The 15668-nt window shown below is 41.7% G+C and overlaps 1 protein-coding gene across 1 annotated transcript in view; it reads right to left on the bottom strand.

Annotated features, from left to right (window-relative positions):
• The window catches only part of KIF26B (kinesin family member 26B), a 377549-nt gene that overhangs the window by 73531 nt on the left and 288350 nt on the right, over positions 1–15668 (bottom strand). Inside the window, exons 6-8 of the mRNA XM_066617657.1 lie at positions 3002–3208; positions 1887–1980; positions 939–1201 (exon numbers count right to left, since the gene is read on the bottom strand). Of these exons, the coding sequence (XP_066473754.1) occupies positions 939–1201; positions 1887–1980; positions 3002–3208 (564 nt within the window). The remainder of the gene's footprint in view (positions 1–938; positions 1202–1886; positions 1981–3001; positions 3209–15668) is intronic.

The raw sequence follows: 15668 nt of genomic DNA, 5'->3' as shown, positions 1-15668 counted from the left end.
GGAGAACCTTTTTGTTTTTCACAGACTCTGGGGGAATCTTTGCATCAACACATATTTCTATGCAGATCAACAGGGTGAAGTTTTACTACGAACCCTGTGTGGCCCTCTATGTTCCCATGAGCTCTGAAGCTAATTGTAGGTTTCTTTTTCTCTCTCCTTTTTTCCTCCAGAAAACTCCATTCATTTGGAGTCCAAGTAAAATCCCATACCATAAAGGCAGTAGTCACTATGTGCACAGGACAGTGGGTTGTTTGTACCAGCAGCAAGCCTATGAAAAGTTCCTGCCAGCAAGGATGCCTAGAGGATTTAGTCATAAATTTTTTGTTTAAAAGTTACAAGGCTATTGCAACTTGTGTATCTTTCAACTTGGCAAGGAAGTTTAGGTTTCATTTCTTCTCTCTCTTTTTTCCCCTTCAAATCAGCTGGGTGTTCCTGCCTGAAGAACACCAGAATTATTCTTGGCTTAGCCAGGGCTCACATTCATGTCTTGGCAGCAATTAATAAGTAGCTATTAATACTTCCTACAACATTACTAATCCTAGTACTATAAATAATGTAGTTCGTGGAGATATAAACAGCCATGTTATTGGCCTCCAGCTATTTGTGGAATATTGTAAATATTTTAGTGTGTTGTTATACATTGGAGAAATTACTATAGGAAGGAGACAAATTTTGTTTGATCTGAATTCTTTCACATTTTACAGCAAACAGAAGTCCCTGCTCAGTATCAAGATATGCCAAAGGCACAAATATTTAGGCCAGGAGAGCAGATGGCCCTGCAGCTGCAGGTCATAAAGTTTTGTGTGTGTCTCAGTGTAAATATTTCCCAAGTTAAAAAAGTTCGTGCTTTGGGTACATTTTTTTTAAAATTTGAAACCATCCCAACAAAAACATAGTTTCCCCAGGAATATGTTGGATCTTAAGAGCCTTGTATTCACCTGCATGCCACAGATTGGGTCCTCGCAAAGATAGACACCTGGAGACTGGCCATCTTGGAGGCTGCCTGTGGCCACCTCTGACAGCAAGTCTCTCAGGTTTTCTTCTTTTCCCCACACTTCCACTGCTGATATTCGGACTGAGAAACGGGCTCCTGTCTTCTCTTTCCGTTCATTAATCAGTTTGAAAAGCCAGGAGATGGCACAAGGGATTATGCCAAGGTTCTGCATGGAATCATCTTTTCCAATCATAGTGTAGGACTTCCCTGTTTGGAATGATATGGAGAAAAGAAAGACAAATCACTGCAAATGAAGTAAGAAAGCCATTCAAAAGCACAAATAATTATAAATATTTTAATGGAAAACATACACTAATCAATAATAGAGTCCATGCAAATAACATTTACATCTCATCTCGTTACACCAGAGACATAATTAAGCTAGATGAAAAATGCAGAACCTAGAATAAGATGGGGAAAGTGGCAAATTCAATTGTGCCCAAATTTGAAATCAGATTCATTACAAGTGCTATTTCCATTGGATGGTTACCTGTAGATGTCACATGAGCCTGAAAATGAGATGGCTTTTATAAATACAGTCTAACATTCTACTTTAAGTTGACATAACTTGTGCAGTGCCATTTTTTTTCCAGCTAAAGGGTACTCTGAATGGTGAGCTTTTCCCAAAATTAGTTTGATACATTGGAGGGAGTTAAACAAAACATACAGGCAATTTCAAAGTGATTACTTTTCTTAATGTAAATATCATAGTTTTAAACTACTATCCTAACTGCCATGGTGTAGGACAAGGGTTGTCACAAAATTTTTTTGCCAGACTATTGGAGGGATACCTTAACAGAATGCGAAATATGAACATGATTAACATAGAAGAATCGAGTGATAGGAGATCATTAGATGAAGGATTTATTGCTTGAATATGAAACATACTAACCTAATTTAGCATGCCCAAAGCAAAATACACATCCATCTGCACCATTCACCACAGACTGTATCACCTCTGCTACTGTTCCTGCACATACTTCAGCCTGTCATAAAAGGAAAAAGATCACTTGATTGTATCGTTTATTGCCTGCTACTGAGAAGATGAATCTGCTGGTGGCTGGGATTATCAATATATTGGTTAAGGAATGAAATAGCTGCAAACCTTAAGGTATCTATTCATAAAACCCATTTTTTATCTTTACTCCCCAGAGTAAAAGCATGCTCTTTATTTTTGCTCTCCTCCATCACATTGCAAGAGAAGTTCTAGTTGCACTGCAGTCTTAGATACCCACTTTATAATTGCAACCTGTTCGTTTCTTATAGAGCCTTCTCATTATGGCCATCAAAACAACATACAGCAAAATAGTCCAAAGCATCACAAAACTGCAAACTAATGGATGCAAAAATAATAAACAGGTCTTAACCCCACCTAGGACCTCCTGACAACAATTATGTATCAGTATCAGTCTACTCAATTTCTAACCTACAGATGCGCTGAGGGCTCAACAAGTTGAGACACTGAAGATTTAGTTTGGATGTTTTTCTTTTACCTTGAAGAATCCACATAGGGTTACCTATTTGACTGGAGAAGTAACACTTGCACAATTCCCCAGATCTAATTCTCTCTCTCTCTCTCTCTCTCTCTCTCTCTCACACACACACACACACACACACACTGAGAACTCCATAGAATAAAAGGACAAACTCACAATAGATATTTTGGAAGTTGTGGGCTAGGAATTCCAAAGAAGAGGGCAGGAGTATAAGGGGGTTGCATTTTAAATACTGATTTGAATTCATAAACCAGGCCTGCAGACTAGTACTTACATCTATTTCATTCACTTTTAATGTTATTTTGACCTATGTTAATACTATTCTGACTCGCAAAGTCTTTTGGAATAAATAATCTGATTTTGCCTTACTTCAGGCTTTTAATTTTTACTAAACATGTTACAAAGGAACAAATCCATCCTTGATCTAACGCCAATATTCAATCTTGTGAATCACAGGAATATAATTCTTGTATTACTAATCTTAAAAGTTTGTCAGTCACATGGTGCCTACCTGAGAGGCGTCTTGAGGGAAAACTGCATCAAATGCAAACATCTTGGGAGGCACTTGACTGCTTCGTTTTTGGAAGGAGTTCTGGCCTCCACATGACAAGGGGTCACACAGAGTAATTTGCTTCTTACGAGTATCAACCTTTAAGAAGGAGCTGGATTCAGAAGAGTCCCTGGCCAGAGTAGAACAAATGCGTACCATGACTTTCACCTGTTGGCAAACACCAGGGAAAAAATCCACACTTCATTAAGTTATATAGGCAGTTGCAAAACTAGATATTTAAAGTGGCCTTCAGGCTGAACTGGGCCCAACTAAACCTACTTTTAACAAGTTTGCAAGGAGATCTGTTCTGAGTAATATTTAGGAAAATTAAAAAAATCACTTAAAACTTAAAAAAAAATCTTAGAAGTACAGATAACATTTTATATAAATCAGATTAGGCTTGGAACTCAACTATTAATGACACTGAATCGTCTCCCCACTCTATCCACAGCAAGCAATTTGCACCTTTAAAATTATCAGGCAAGCCAATATATCTGAAAGTGCATGTTACACTCTCATACAAAAGTAGCATATTGCATTTTTCATCTTGCTGTTGAAAATTAACAGCTCTCCATTGGCCCAATTAAACCGAAAGATAATTTGAGAAGTCAAGGTATCACAGTCAGTGCTGCACCTATGAAGTCGAGAGATCAATGAAACTAGTGCAATAAAAATTAAATCTGCAATTTAAACTTTACAGATCATCCACATGTACACAGATAAAATGCTGAGTTCTCCATGTCCCTCAGCAAAAAGTAATGAAAAGTCCAACTTTTAATGGTCAGAATTTGAAATACTCTCCAAGGCTATAATGCAATAAACGATAAAAGATTTGCTATACCCATTATGTTTTAAAAGGTTATAAAGTGGTCTCTTGATAAAAATAACATGCCTAATCTGCTTCCAGATTAGGTAGAACCTTGAAGAAGGCAGTAGTTAGACCTTGCTTAAGAATCATTATTACACCATAATCGCCTTGACAGTTTCAAGCCTCCCTCTAACTTCTCTTTTTTGAAAATAGATTCTTTGGAATCTATTCATGCAGAAAAGCAGAATTTCTTGTCTCTTTTTAATCAAGTTTCCAGCTAGGTTTGGGATGCAGGTTGCTCTGGTAGCTTCTGTGAGCATCTGGAGGTCATCAAGGAGAATTTCTCTCTGGACATACCAGCTGCTTTTTGCTAAGGCTAACCACCACCAACAGGATTGACTTCTCCTTGTTTCTCAGTTCTTGCTGTCTCATCCTTTTATTTTCCTATCTTTCTTGTTTTGCAAATACTACTGTGTTCTGTTTTAAACAGTGGTACCTAGTGAAGCTGTTTACCAGTGGGTATACTTTCCCATAATAGTGGGGCAATTGAAGGGGAAAGTACACCCTTACTGGCAACTGGTGGGAGGTAGTAATGGATGCAGGAGTTTCTTAGTCAGCACCAGGCAAGCACATGACTTCTGACTGGCTAGCATTCTCTAGTGCAGACCATGGATGACACCAGGGGCTGCTGGCCCATCAATGACACTGCACTTTCACATGATGACTGAACTTCCCCTCCACTGCCAATGGCTGCTGGTAAAGGTGTATCTTCTCCTCCTTCAACTGCCACCCAGCAGCAGTGAGAAAAGAGTAAAACCTACCAATGGACCAATTTGCTGGCAGAACTGGGTTTAACTATTATCAACCTTTGGGGGGGGGGACTCTTCAAATGTGCTAGTACCCCCCCCCCAGGGGTTTCTTTTCCAAGACAACACTTAGACTCCTTCTGCAACCAGAAAGCAAATTCAGCTGAATGAGGGTTGGGGCTGCTAATTTGGTCCAGGACATTTTTTTTACTCCCAAGTGAAAAGACCTTGAACAAAAGGGCAGTAAGTGGGTATCTGAGGTTCATTCCTTTAGCATTATGACTAAGAAATATTCTACTATTTACTATCTCTTTTTTTTTAAACATGATCTGTGATTTTACACATAGATGCTTATACTCAGAAAAACCGATGCTTATATTCAAAGCAAAATACAGAATGCAAATAAAGTCATTCTTGACTTTACCTGTATACATGTACTTGCATGGCAAGAATTCCTACCCTGCTGATTCCTAGATACTGCATTTCTAGAAACTATGCACCCTCAAACTCAAATGTAATTTCTGTTCAGTAGCTACTAGGGTAAAACCAATACAGTGGACCCTCCTTATCCATGGCTCAGCACCCACAGATTTCAATATACATGGATACGGAGCCTGCAGCTGGACGGCTTCAGAGGAGCTCCCACATACAACTGGAAGGAACTTCTGATTTGCCAGCACAATCTGAAAGTGCCTACCAGTTGCATCTGGGAGGTCTTTCGAGGAGGCTGGGTGCAACGCCCAGGTAAGTAATTGCAGCGCTGCGTGGCCCCCTGTGGATTTCATTATCAGCAGAATATAGAATCCGTGAGGGTCCTGGAATGGACCCTCTCTCCACAGATCACCAAGGGCCCACTGCACATCAGTACAGTACTTGCTCCCGATTCACACCAAAACAAGTGAACCAGGCTCCCCACTGCATTTAAGCAAGACTGCTCACATCACATATTCATTCTTTAACAATGACTTTATTTTAGAGTGAACAATTCAAATCCCAAAGTTAGACCTTCTCAGGGACATGTTAACATACTGACCCCAGCCATCCTTGGAGTCTAACAATTTGCCAAGTCAAACCAGCATACTTGCATCTTGCAATGTTTTACTTCTGAGTAATTAGAAGATAGAAACATGTTGCAATGGGTAGTAATCATGGCAAAGGGGCACTCTTAACCAATGATGAACTTAAGCTCACATGCAGCTGCCTTATACCAAATCAGGCCATCATGCCATTCACATGGCAGATTCTAACCAGCAATGGCTCCTCAGGATGTCTTCCCCAGCCTTCCATCCTTTAATTTGAGATGCTAGGGACTGAACGTGGATTATAACCCCTCCTCTAAGGCTTCTATCCTGTTTATGCATCCTTCAGATTTAGCTTTACCGAACACAGTGGAATTTACTTTCAAACAACAATGCACAAGGATCAGGGTGTAAATAATTTTTTCTCTTATTTTCTTGGAAAATAAGATAGGATGCCCTGTTCTCTTTGTTCCAGCTTGACCTTTTGCAAATTCAGAAAATAATTTTCTTTCTCTCTGATAAATTTAAGGTCCAATCATATTTATAAAGTGATTCAGGTACTATCAGATGAAAAGTAATATAGACATGCAAATTACATAAGATTTGCTTTCTGTGTAGATAACTTAAAAGTCAAGCAGATGCCACAGTTTTAGTTATGAAAATAGTAAGTCAAATGGACTTCATCAGGCAGAACTGATGGAGCCACACGGCCGACTGCCTTCCCATTTCACATGCAATTTATGAGTACGTAGGGAACCTGGATTTAAAGACAGAGGAAGACTATGAAATACACTACACAGGGGAGCCAACTTAAAGAAGAAAGAACAGCAATTCATGCAACTCTGGGATAACTCTAGGAACTTAATGGGCTTTTTTTTAAGTCTTCAATTTTATTTTAACAGTTAAAGATCTCAGTGATATGACTAAAAGTAAAATACAGTCAGGATCAATGGAAACCAATTTGTGAGAGCTTGCTTTTGCAATATAAGTGACATTTCTTTTTGGCTCAAACAAAATAAATCAACATTTTAACTTCATTATTTTCTGTATTCTTAGCAATACAAGCAATACAATTTCCTCCATATAGACAGGCATGGCTCATCCATTAGGCAAGATGATGCAGACTGCATTCACAGCAGACTGCAGGGTGGCCAAGGGGTGGCAGATTCAGGGTGCCCTTCATCCCAAGTCTACCACCACCCAGTGGCATCGCTAGGGGTGTGTGGGCTGCATCAGGTGATGCACACAGGGGGTGTGACACCACTACTGGCCAAAATTTTAAAAATCTTGGTATTTTCAAATAATACCATCATGCTATATCAGTGGTTCTCAAACTCTGAGGGAGCTTTACTTCCTCAGTAAGTCATTGCGGGGAACAGCAAGGGCAGGAAGCGATCCCCATAATGTAATGGCCCTGGTGGTGGTTGTGTTGAAGCACCATCGCCTCGCCCCACTCGTTTTTTGGCTATAAATTTTGATAGAACAGAGATATTTCAACATGGTTTATTTCATTGCGTTCTGCATGCAAGTATACATTGCATGATATATAGTAGTGGTTCTCAAACTGGTGGGTTGCGACCCACCAATTCGTGTAAACAGAGCAATTGTGATGCACTCCCGCAAACAGGAAGTGCTTTGCAATCACTCCATTTCAAGATTCCAAGCCTTGGGAAGCCCTGCAGAGGGCTGCGCTGGGTTCCCCGCACCTCCTTGCAGCCTCCAGCAGCTCTACCAACGTCAAAGTAAGTGAAAGCACCACTGCTTAACCCCCCCTTAGGTACATGATTCTGAGGATCGCTTCCCTGCCTCTCTTCTTCCCCTGCCCCTTAAAGGGACAGGGGAAGCATTACAAGCTGCAAGGGAGTTGACCTGAGGCAACACTGGCATTCTGGGTCACGTCATTGCTGCATACAGAGCTTTCAAGAGGTATCATTTGAGGTAAGTGGGGTCAGACAACTGAGTTCTGTATTTGCTTTCTGGGAGAAGGTACTGACATATTTTGCAAACATATTCAGTAGTGCTAAAAACTGTTTCCCATTTTCAATGACTTTTTAGCATTCTTGGCAAAAATGTTTCCCTACTCATTTACATTGCCATCACTTGCTCTCACTGTGAATAGCTTTCACTTTCTCTCAGTGACATACTCAAATGACCATAACTCAGAGGCATACTGCCCCTGGGGCAAAACACAGCTTGTGCCACTGGTGTGAACTGGAGGAGGAAGCACAAGAGCATGCACTACAATTGCTTCCCCACTTGAGAAGCAACTGGAGTGCATGTGCCCTCTCAGCAGCCAGCAGGGCAATCGCCCAGTCAGCTGCAGAGCATGCACTCGAAATTCAGCTGCTTCCCAACTGGGGAAGCAAATGAGGCACATGCACCCTAATGACATCATGATGCTGCATGGCATCATTATGTCACAGCATTGCCCTGGGTACCAAAAGCCCTCGGTACACCTCTGCCGATGGGATCTGTAGCTTTCTGACATAGCTTTTTCTGTAGCTTTGAGTCATCTGTAGCTTTTTCTGTTAATCCCCATGTAACTAATCTGAGAGGGATTGTCCTCATTGTTAGTTGCCCTCATTTGCCCCCCTCTCCCATGTCACCATGTAGCCAAATTTGATTGGCAGCATATTGTTCTGATGCCATTCCACTCACTATGTGATCTGTGCGTAACTGGTATTACCAAGTGACTAATAAAAAAAGTTAAAAGAATCACACTGTGTGGAGGACGGTTGGCACCAAAGTCCAGTAAACAGCATCACTGAGCAGGATTAAAAAAGATAAATATTCACATAATCAAAACGCTTTCTTGGAAGAAATTTCTATCTCACCAAAACAGCTGTTTTCAACCAGAAACTAATCATGGAGAAAGAGGCCACAGTGCAGCCCTACTTTTCAGTAACTGATTGTACCACTGACAATGCAGAAGCCACACCTTGTTTTACATCAAGAAAAACACTAGACCCAACACTGCTTTTGCAGAGGTGCACCAAATAACTTAGGCTGCAGTTCTATTATATACAACTGGAGGAAGGTCCCATTAAACTAGACATGCATAGGATTGGGCTGCACGAGTAAGCCCCACTTACTCGTAAGTAAGTGGGGTTACTTACTCAGGTTACTCGAAGAGTAACCTGAGAGCAGTGGTGGGCCTGGAGGGGGGCAGGGGGGCAAACGCCCTGAGTGATGGGTCTGTGCAGACCACATGGGAAGCCTTGTGAGGTTTCCGATGCAATCTTAAGCAGTATTTCCATTTTCCTGGAGGTACTGTTTAAGACTATGGGGAAGCCTCAGAATGTTTTCCCAGTCTGTCCCAATGTCACATGAGGCTCTGTGGCACTGGGTAAGTGGGGGGTGCGGCGTGGTGCAGGGGGCGGCATCGCGAACCTTTGCCCCAGGGCACATAGAGGGGCAGGTCCATTACTGCCTGAGAGGAAGCCCCACTGAAAACACTGGAGCTTCCTTTGGAGCAAAAATTCATCAGGACTGTGATGCCAATTACTTTGAATTCATTAGCGTGTGAGCAAGCTCAAAATCCCAAAATCCTCTGGTTGGGATTTTTCAACAATGTATGTTTGAAATCAGTTTGAACCATGATGATGGCTAAAAAGAGTCCTTGCAGGTTAGCCCATTTTCTCATTGTTGTTGTTTCCTTCACATGAGAACTTTACAAAATTCCAGATAACCAAATGGGAATCTTTTTTCTGACATTATGTTTTGTTCATGGCTCATATAATTTTATGAGATGTCATTAAGTGTTTTATGCTCACTGTGATTGATCCCAGCAGAGTTATTCCTGAGATCTACAGTGAAGCAGAATTTGTTCTACAATTCTTATTTCTGGGGTCTTCCAATGTTGGTTCTCAAAGTTCCACCAAAAGCTTTGAGTGGCCTGCCAATGGGTCACCCTAGGTCAGTCTTGCTGGAGAAATGCAATAATTACTTGATGTGGAAGCTTATAACAAGGGAAGTATTCAGAGATTTCTTAACAGCAGAATTAGTTGCCCAAATGTCAAACCAAAAATCTCATTTTTGGACTGTAGAGCTACTTGCAAGATGTGTAAGACTGGAGTACTTTCGCTCAGGGCAATGTGTCTTTTTGAGCCACTTATCCTATCAGTCATTTTGGCACATTTTATTAGACATGCATTGCATGAGGAGGGGGTTGGCAGGAATGGCACTGTCCATAGAGACAAAAGGCAGAGCAGAGCTATCAAGCTATATTAGCACTCCATCAATGTAATGGCAATTGCTGACTATAGGAGCAGACTTATGGGAGGTTAATGAAGAGTAGGCTTTGCAATTTCTCATTGCTACTGCTGTAAGTGATGGAGGAAGGCATACATTTTTGTGGTAAGCAATTACAAAACTGAACAGTGTAATGAAACAATAATATCTTATAATGTAAATACATTTTCATCCAAGGGATGTAAATCTGGTAACTTCTTGCAAAGGAGTAGGAAATGGGCATCATTAACAGATGCAGAGTAGAATCTTATTTTGTCATCTTCGCTCTGACATTGTTCAGCCAACAGGACCAAGAAAGGACTGTCACTTAGACAAAATATTAAAGTCTTCCCAGCCCAACGGGGAAGAAAATGTGGCAAGGAAAGGCTGTGAATACATATTTTAATTAATTAAACTCAGGAAAAATGTGAACATCTCATGATTTTGAATCTGTCCAATATTCCCAGGACAATAATGATTATAAGAGCAGCACCTCCCTTTGACTCAATTCTTCTACACCAGGAACCCCATACTGTTGCAAGCTACTTTATAGTAAAAAAAATTTTCCTAGGTCAAGAGAAAGCTTCTTTTCATAAGCCATGACCTTCTTTTCTGGCTAGCTGAAAACAGAATGATTTTGCATGTTTATAACTACATACAGAGTGCTAACCATATGTTGCAGCCTACTTCTGTGCATGAATGGCCTTTACTGGATTGAGGTGACAATTGGAAAATACCAGGGTTGCAAACTCAAGGCAGTGACTTGGACTCGAGTTCCAAAAATGCAGGATTTGGGGTGACTGGGCGACTTATGAGTCATGCACATGGAAGACTCTGAACAAGATTTGATTCAGGGTCCCCCTGACTCAGCACTCGTTCCCATGCATGCTGACTCAAGTCTTCCTGTGTCTCGGTGTGCTTGCTTACTGTTTTTACAGTGTGAAAAACCTCACGGGACCAGCATTTCTACTAGGCGAGCAGCAAGGTGTTCCAGCCAGAAGGCAGGAAAGGGCTAATGTTTTCCTTTTGCAATGAATGGAGGAGGCAGGACTGGGTTCTCTTTTCCTGTCTCTGATAGAAAGGAACAGATGATCACTGAACTAAGGATTCTGATATTTTCATTGGCTGAGGGAGGGCAGGAAGAGGAGCGAAGGGCCTTACAATTAGCTTGAGAAGCCCAGAGAGAGGGAAGAGGAAGGGAGTGGGAGGAAGGAGTTAACAGTGATCACATTTTGCACCTCATGGTAAGGGAGGAGGAATTCTCACTGAATGATTGGCTACAGTGGGACTACTTCTGAGTACAGCTGCAAAGGATCGGGTCGTCCTGGTAAGGCTTGCAGTTGCTGCGAGTGACACTCCACCCTCTTGCCACTTTTGTCCCAGCTCTCTCACAGTCACTCCCACCTTCCCATCTGTTTACAGACTGGACAGAGCAGCAGGAGAGTACAGGTCCAGCCTTGTTATACACAAATTTTTATACACGGATTTGACTCAACACGAATGGCCACTGCAAATGAAAAGGAATGTGCCGATCCCTAGAGAAGGGGAAAAATGCATCCCTTTAAAATTACAGTTTAAAAAAACCGCTTTTCATACTGTTGTAGAGAGAGACAGTCATGCAAGCCATTAGAGGTATAACCTAACCATCCATATATTTTTCTCTCTCAATGCAATGAGAAGCGCTCTCTAAATTAAAGGAAAACAGTCGTTTAACAATGCGAGAGAGAGAGAGAAAGAGAGAGAGAGAGAGAGAGGGCAGCAGGCTGACAATCCATCAGTCATTCTCTCTTCAGGCAGCTTCAGCCCAAGACCCCTCCCTTCCCCCTGAGCACTTGAAAGAAAGATACTTTGCATTGGTGAAGGGAGGGGTGGGAGTGAAGCCTTTCTAAGCATCTTGAGAGAGACTGATTGTTGGATTGTCTTCTTAATGACTCACCAGAACAAAGAAACTTTGTTTTTTTTAATTGATTTGCTATAGTGTGTTTTTTGCCATCTATGTGAATTCCGAATGGAACCCTCACGAGTAATGAGACTCAAACTATAGTTAAAGAGAACTCCAACACACACACCCTGGCAGCAGCCCTGTTTATTTCATGGCTGGCTTTTTAAAGGGGAGTGCGACTTGACTCAAGTCCTTTAGAGTGACTCGGCGGCTCAGAAAGTACCCTCATTATGACTCTGTTTCAAGTTGAGTCGTGGGGGGCGGTGACTCTAGATTCAATTTGAGTCAAGCCCCACTGGACTTTCCCATCCCTGGCAAATACTCATTAGTAAATGTGTTTAGTTGCACTGTGTGTTGATAGGTAAAGGCTCTCCCCCACAACCTTAAGCTTACTTGTGTCCGACTCTAGGGGCGGTGCTCATCTCCATTTCTAAGCTGAAGAGCCGGCGTTTGTTCGTTGACAGTTTCCATGGTCATGTGGCCAGCATGGCTAGACACCTAAGCACAAAGAACGCTGTCACCACCCAAGGTGGTACCTATTTATCTACTTGCATTTTTACTTGCCTTTGAACTGCTAGCTTGGCAGCAGTGTTGATAGGTAGCTGCCTTTTTTATTTTGCTTATCTTTGATATAGAGGTGGAAATAACAGTGGGTTCACCTTGGTACTTTGCATCCCCTTCCAGCTGTTTTTGGACAAGGCAATCACACTGTCATTTTCATACAGTTAATATGCTTCTGCTGCTACAGTGCTGGCACTATTCATTTTTGAATAAAAGGGGTTCATGACATTAAAACACACAGAATATATGCATTACACAAAGATGGATGTTAGCCCTTGCTTCTTTTCTGACATCATCCTGCCTGAATTCACTCTCCCTAAATATAAGGAAAACCTGGCTACCCTTTAACTCTGACCATCACAGTCAAGGAAAGTTCTTAAAAATGCTTGAGCCACAAAAAAAGACTAATGTCATTAGTTCTGTCCTTACATCTGGCAAGAGTAAAATTACCTCCAATAAATGCTGCCCTGAGAACTAGGCAGCTGGCACAACATATACAACGAAGTTTAAAATTCATCTAGGGATTTCCCTGCTATCATAATGTTTGCATAGCCTATCGCCTGGCATGAAACCAACTATCACCACAAAGTGTATGGCTCTGCCTGGTCTTGTTTATGTGGCTGTATTTTTTTTAAAGTAATGGTGTTAATATCTTTGGTGGGGTTTACCTGGCAAACAACTACAAAAGCTGTAGAGCTACTGTAGTGAGAATGTATGAGGGAGCATTTTCACAACGAAAGGTGCTGGCCTACACTGATCATAAGGGAACACCCTAACATACACAACTGGCACAGCTTAATTCCCTCTGGGCTTATGACACTACAGCTACAAACTCCTGTAGCATTTCTACTGCCAGTAGTTCTTACTACTACTACCACTACTGGTATATCATTGCCTGAAAACACTATTCTGTGCACCAGATGAAATGAAGAACATAACCAATGAGGAAAAATAACAAACTCCATCTCTGAAGTTGGTTATGAGGAGACAACTGGCCCATCTAGAGTAGTCCAATGCTATTCTAGACCAGAGATACTATGCACTGAAACTGAGGCCAGCTGCATGCAAAGCACCTACTCTACCACTAAATTATGATCCTTTCTTTCCTTTCCTGGACATTTGCCTGATTGGAACTGCCCAAGCTATTCCACAATGGACAAAATACATGAGGACACTCATTGAACTGACAATCTGGATATTTTTTATATAAGATTTGATATCCTGCTTACCTAGTCCATAAATAAAACCTTGCATCTGATCACAACAATTTAAAGTATAAAAAGAAGTCAAAAGACTGTTCTAAGTGATAATAAATTAAAATTAAAACTATTAACATCTCTGCATTGGTGAGATGCATTGGCATTTTCTGTAACAGAAAGGTTATAGAAACAGAAACAAATTTACCAAACTCTTGCTGTCATATTTTGCTTACTGTTTGACAATGTACAAGAATATTAGATTAGGTTATCTACAGTACAGTATATGGTCCTTTGTTCCTGCCCCAGTAATTAATCTATCTGCTAAAGCTGATGTAGCCAGCTCATTTTGACAAGTACATTTTAGGCTGGGGAATCACTATTATCAGACCTGATGCAGATGCAGTCTTCCATACTGTGTATAACTTGAGTCTGTCAGTCTGACCAGATTTTCAGGCGACAGAAGAGCCACTGATATGTGCAGGGTGCTTGTCTCTCACTATCAAGGAATCAGGCAGAGATTTTGAAATTAAAGAAAGCTTCTTCTTAAGTAAGCTAAAGTATGGGAGAATGATAAGATGCAAAGTGACTTGAGTGTCACCTATAGCCTATCTATAATAATGTGATCTGCTGGCCAGCCTGGCTGCCGATCAAGAATACCTGGGTCTTTCTTTTCTTGGCTTTTTGCTCTAAGGATGTGAACTAATCACACCACATTTATGGCTCTTGTCTATAGCTGCAGCTCACAGAAGAGTCTGATGGCTGCAGGGCCAAAACTATGATAGTTTTGAAACTATGAAACACATAGACGAACAGGCCTTGCTGAGGGAAAATCAGCATGGCTTCTGTAAGGGTAAGTCTTGCTTCACGAACCTTATAGAATTCTTTGAAAAGGTCAACAGGCATGTGGATGTGGGAGAACCCGTGGACATTATATATCTGGACTTTCAGAAGGCGTTTGACATGGTCCCTCACCAAAGGCTACTGAAAAAACTCCACAGTCAGGGAATTAGAGGACAGGTCCTCTCATGGATTGAGAACTAGTTGGAGGCCAGGAAGCAGAGAGTGGGTGTCAATGGGCAATTTTCACAATGGAGAGAGGTGAAAAGCGGTGTGCCCCAAAGATCTGTCCTGGGACTGGTGCTTTTCAACCTCTTCATAAATGACCTGGAGGCAGGGGTGAGCAGTGAGGTTGCAAAGTTCGTGGAGGACACCAAACTTTTCCGAGTGGTGAAGACCAGAAGTGATTGTGAGGAGCTCCAGAAGGATCTCTCCAGACTGGCAGAATGGGCAGCAAAATGGCAGATGCGCTTCAATGTCAGTAAGTGTAAAGTCATGCACATTGGGGCAAAAAATCAAAACTTTAGATATAGGCTGATGGGTTCTGAGCTGTCTGTGACAGATCAGGAGAGAGATCTTGGGGTGGTGGTGGACAGGTCGATGAAAGTGTCGACCCAATGTGCGGCGGCAGTGAAGAAGGCCAATTCTATGCTTGGGATCATTAGGAAGGGTATTGAGAACAAAACGGCTAATATTATAATGCTGTTGTACAAATCGATGGTAAGGCCACACCTGGAGTATTGTGTCCAGTTCTGGTCACCGCATCTCAAAAAAGACATAGTGGAAATGGAAAAGGTGCAAAAGAGAGCAACTAAGATGATTACGGGGCTGGGGCACCTTCCTTATGAGGAAAGGCTACAGCGTTTGGGCCTCTTCAGCCTAGAAAAGAGATGCCTCAGGGGGGACATGATTGATACATACAAAATTATGCAGGGGGTGGACAGAGTGGATAGGGAGATGCTCTTTACACTCTCACATAATACCAGAACCAGGGGACATCCACTAAAATTGAGTGTTGGGAGAGTTAGAACAGACAAAAGGAAATATTTCTTTACTCAGCGTGTGGTCGGTCTGTGGAACTCCTTGCCACAGGATGTGGTGATGGCGTCTAGCCTGGACGCTAGGCTTAAAAGGGGATTGGACAAGTTTGTGGAGGAAAAATCCATTATGGGGTACAAGCCATGATGTGTATGCGCAACCTCCTGATTTTAGAAATGGGTTATGCC

This window comes from Tiliqua scincoides, chromosome 1 (genome assembly GCF_035046505.1).
Source record: "Tiliqua scincoides isolate rTilSci1 chromosome 1, rTilSci1.hap2, whole genome shotgun sequence".
Lineage (NCBI taxonomy): Eukaryota > Metazoa > Chordata > Lepidosauria > Squamata > Scincidae > Tiliqua > Tiliqua scincoides.
Note: the sequence above shows the minus strand (reverse complement) of the source record. Positions and strands in the feature narration are given on the sequence as shown.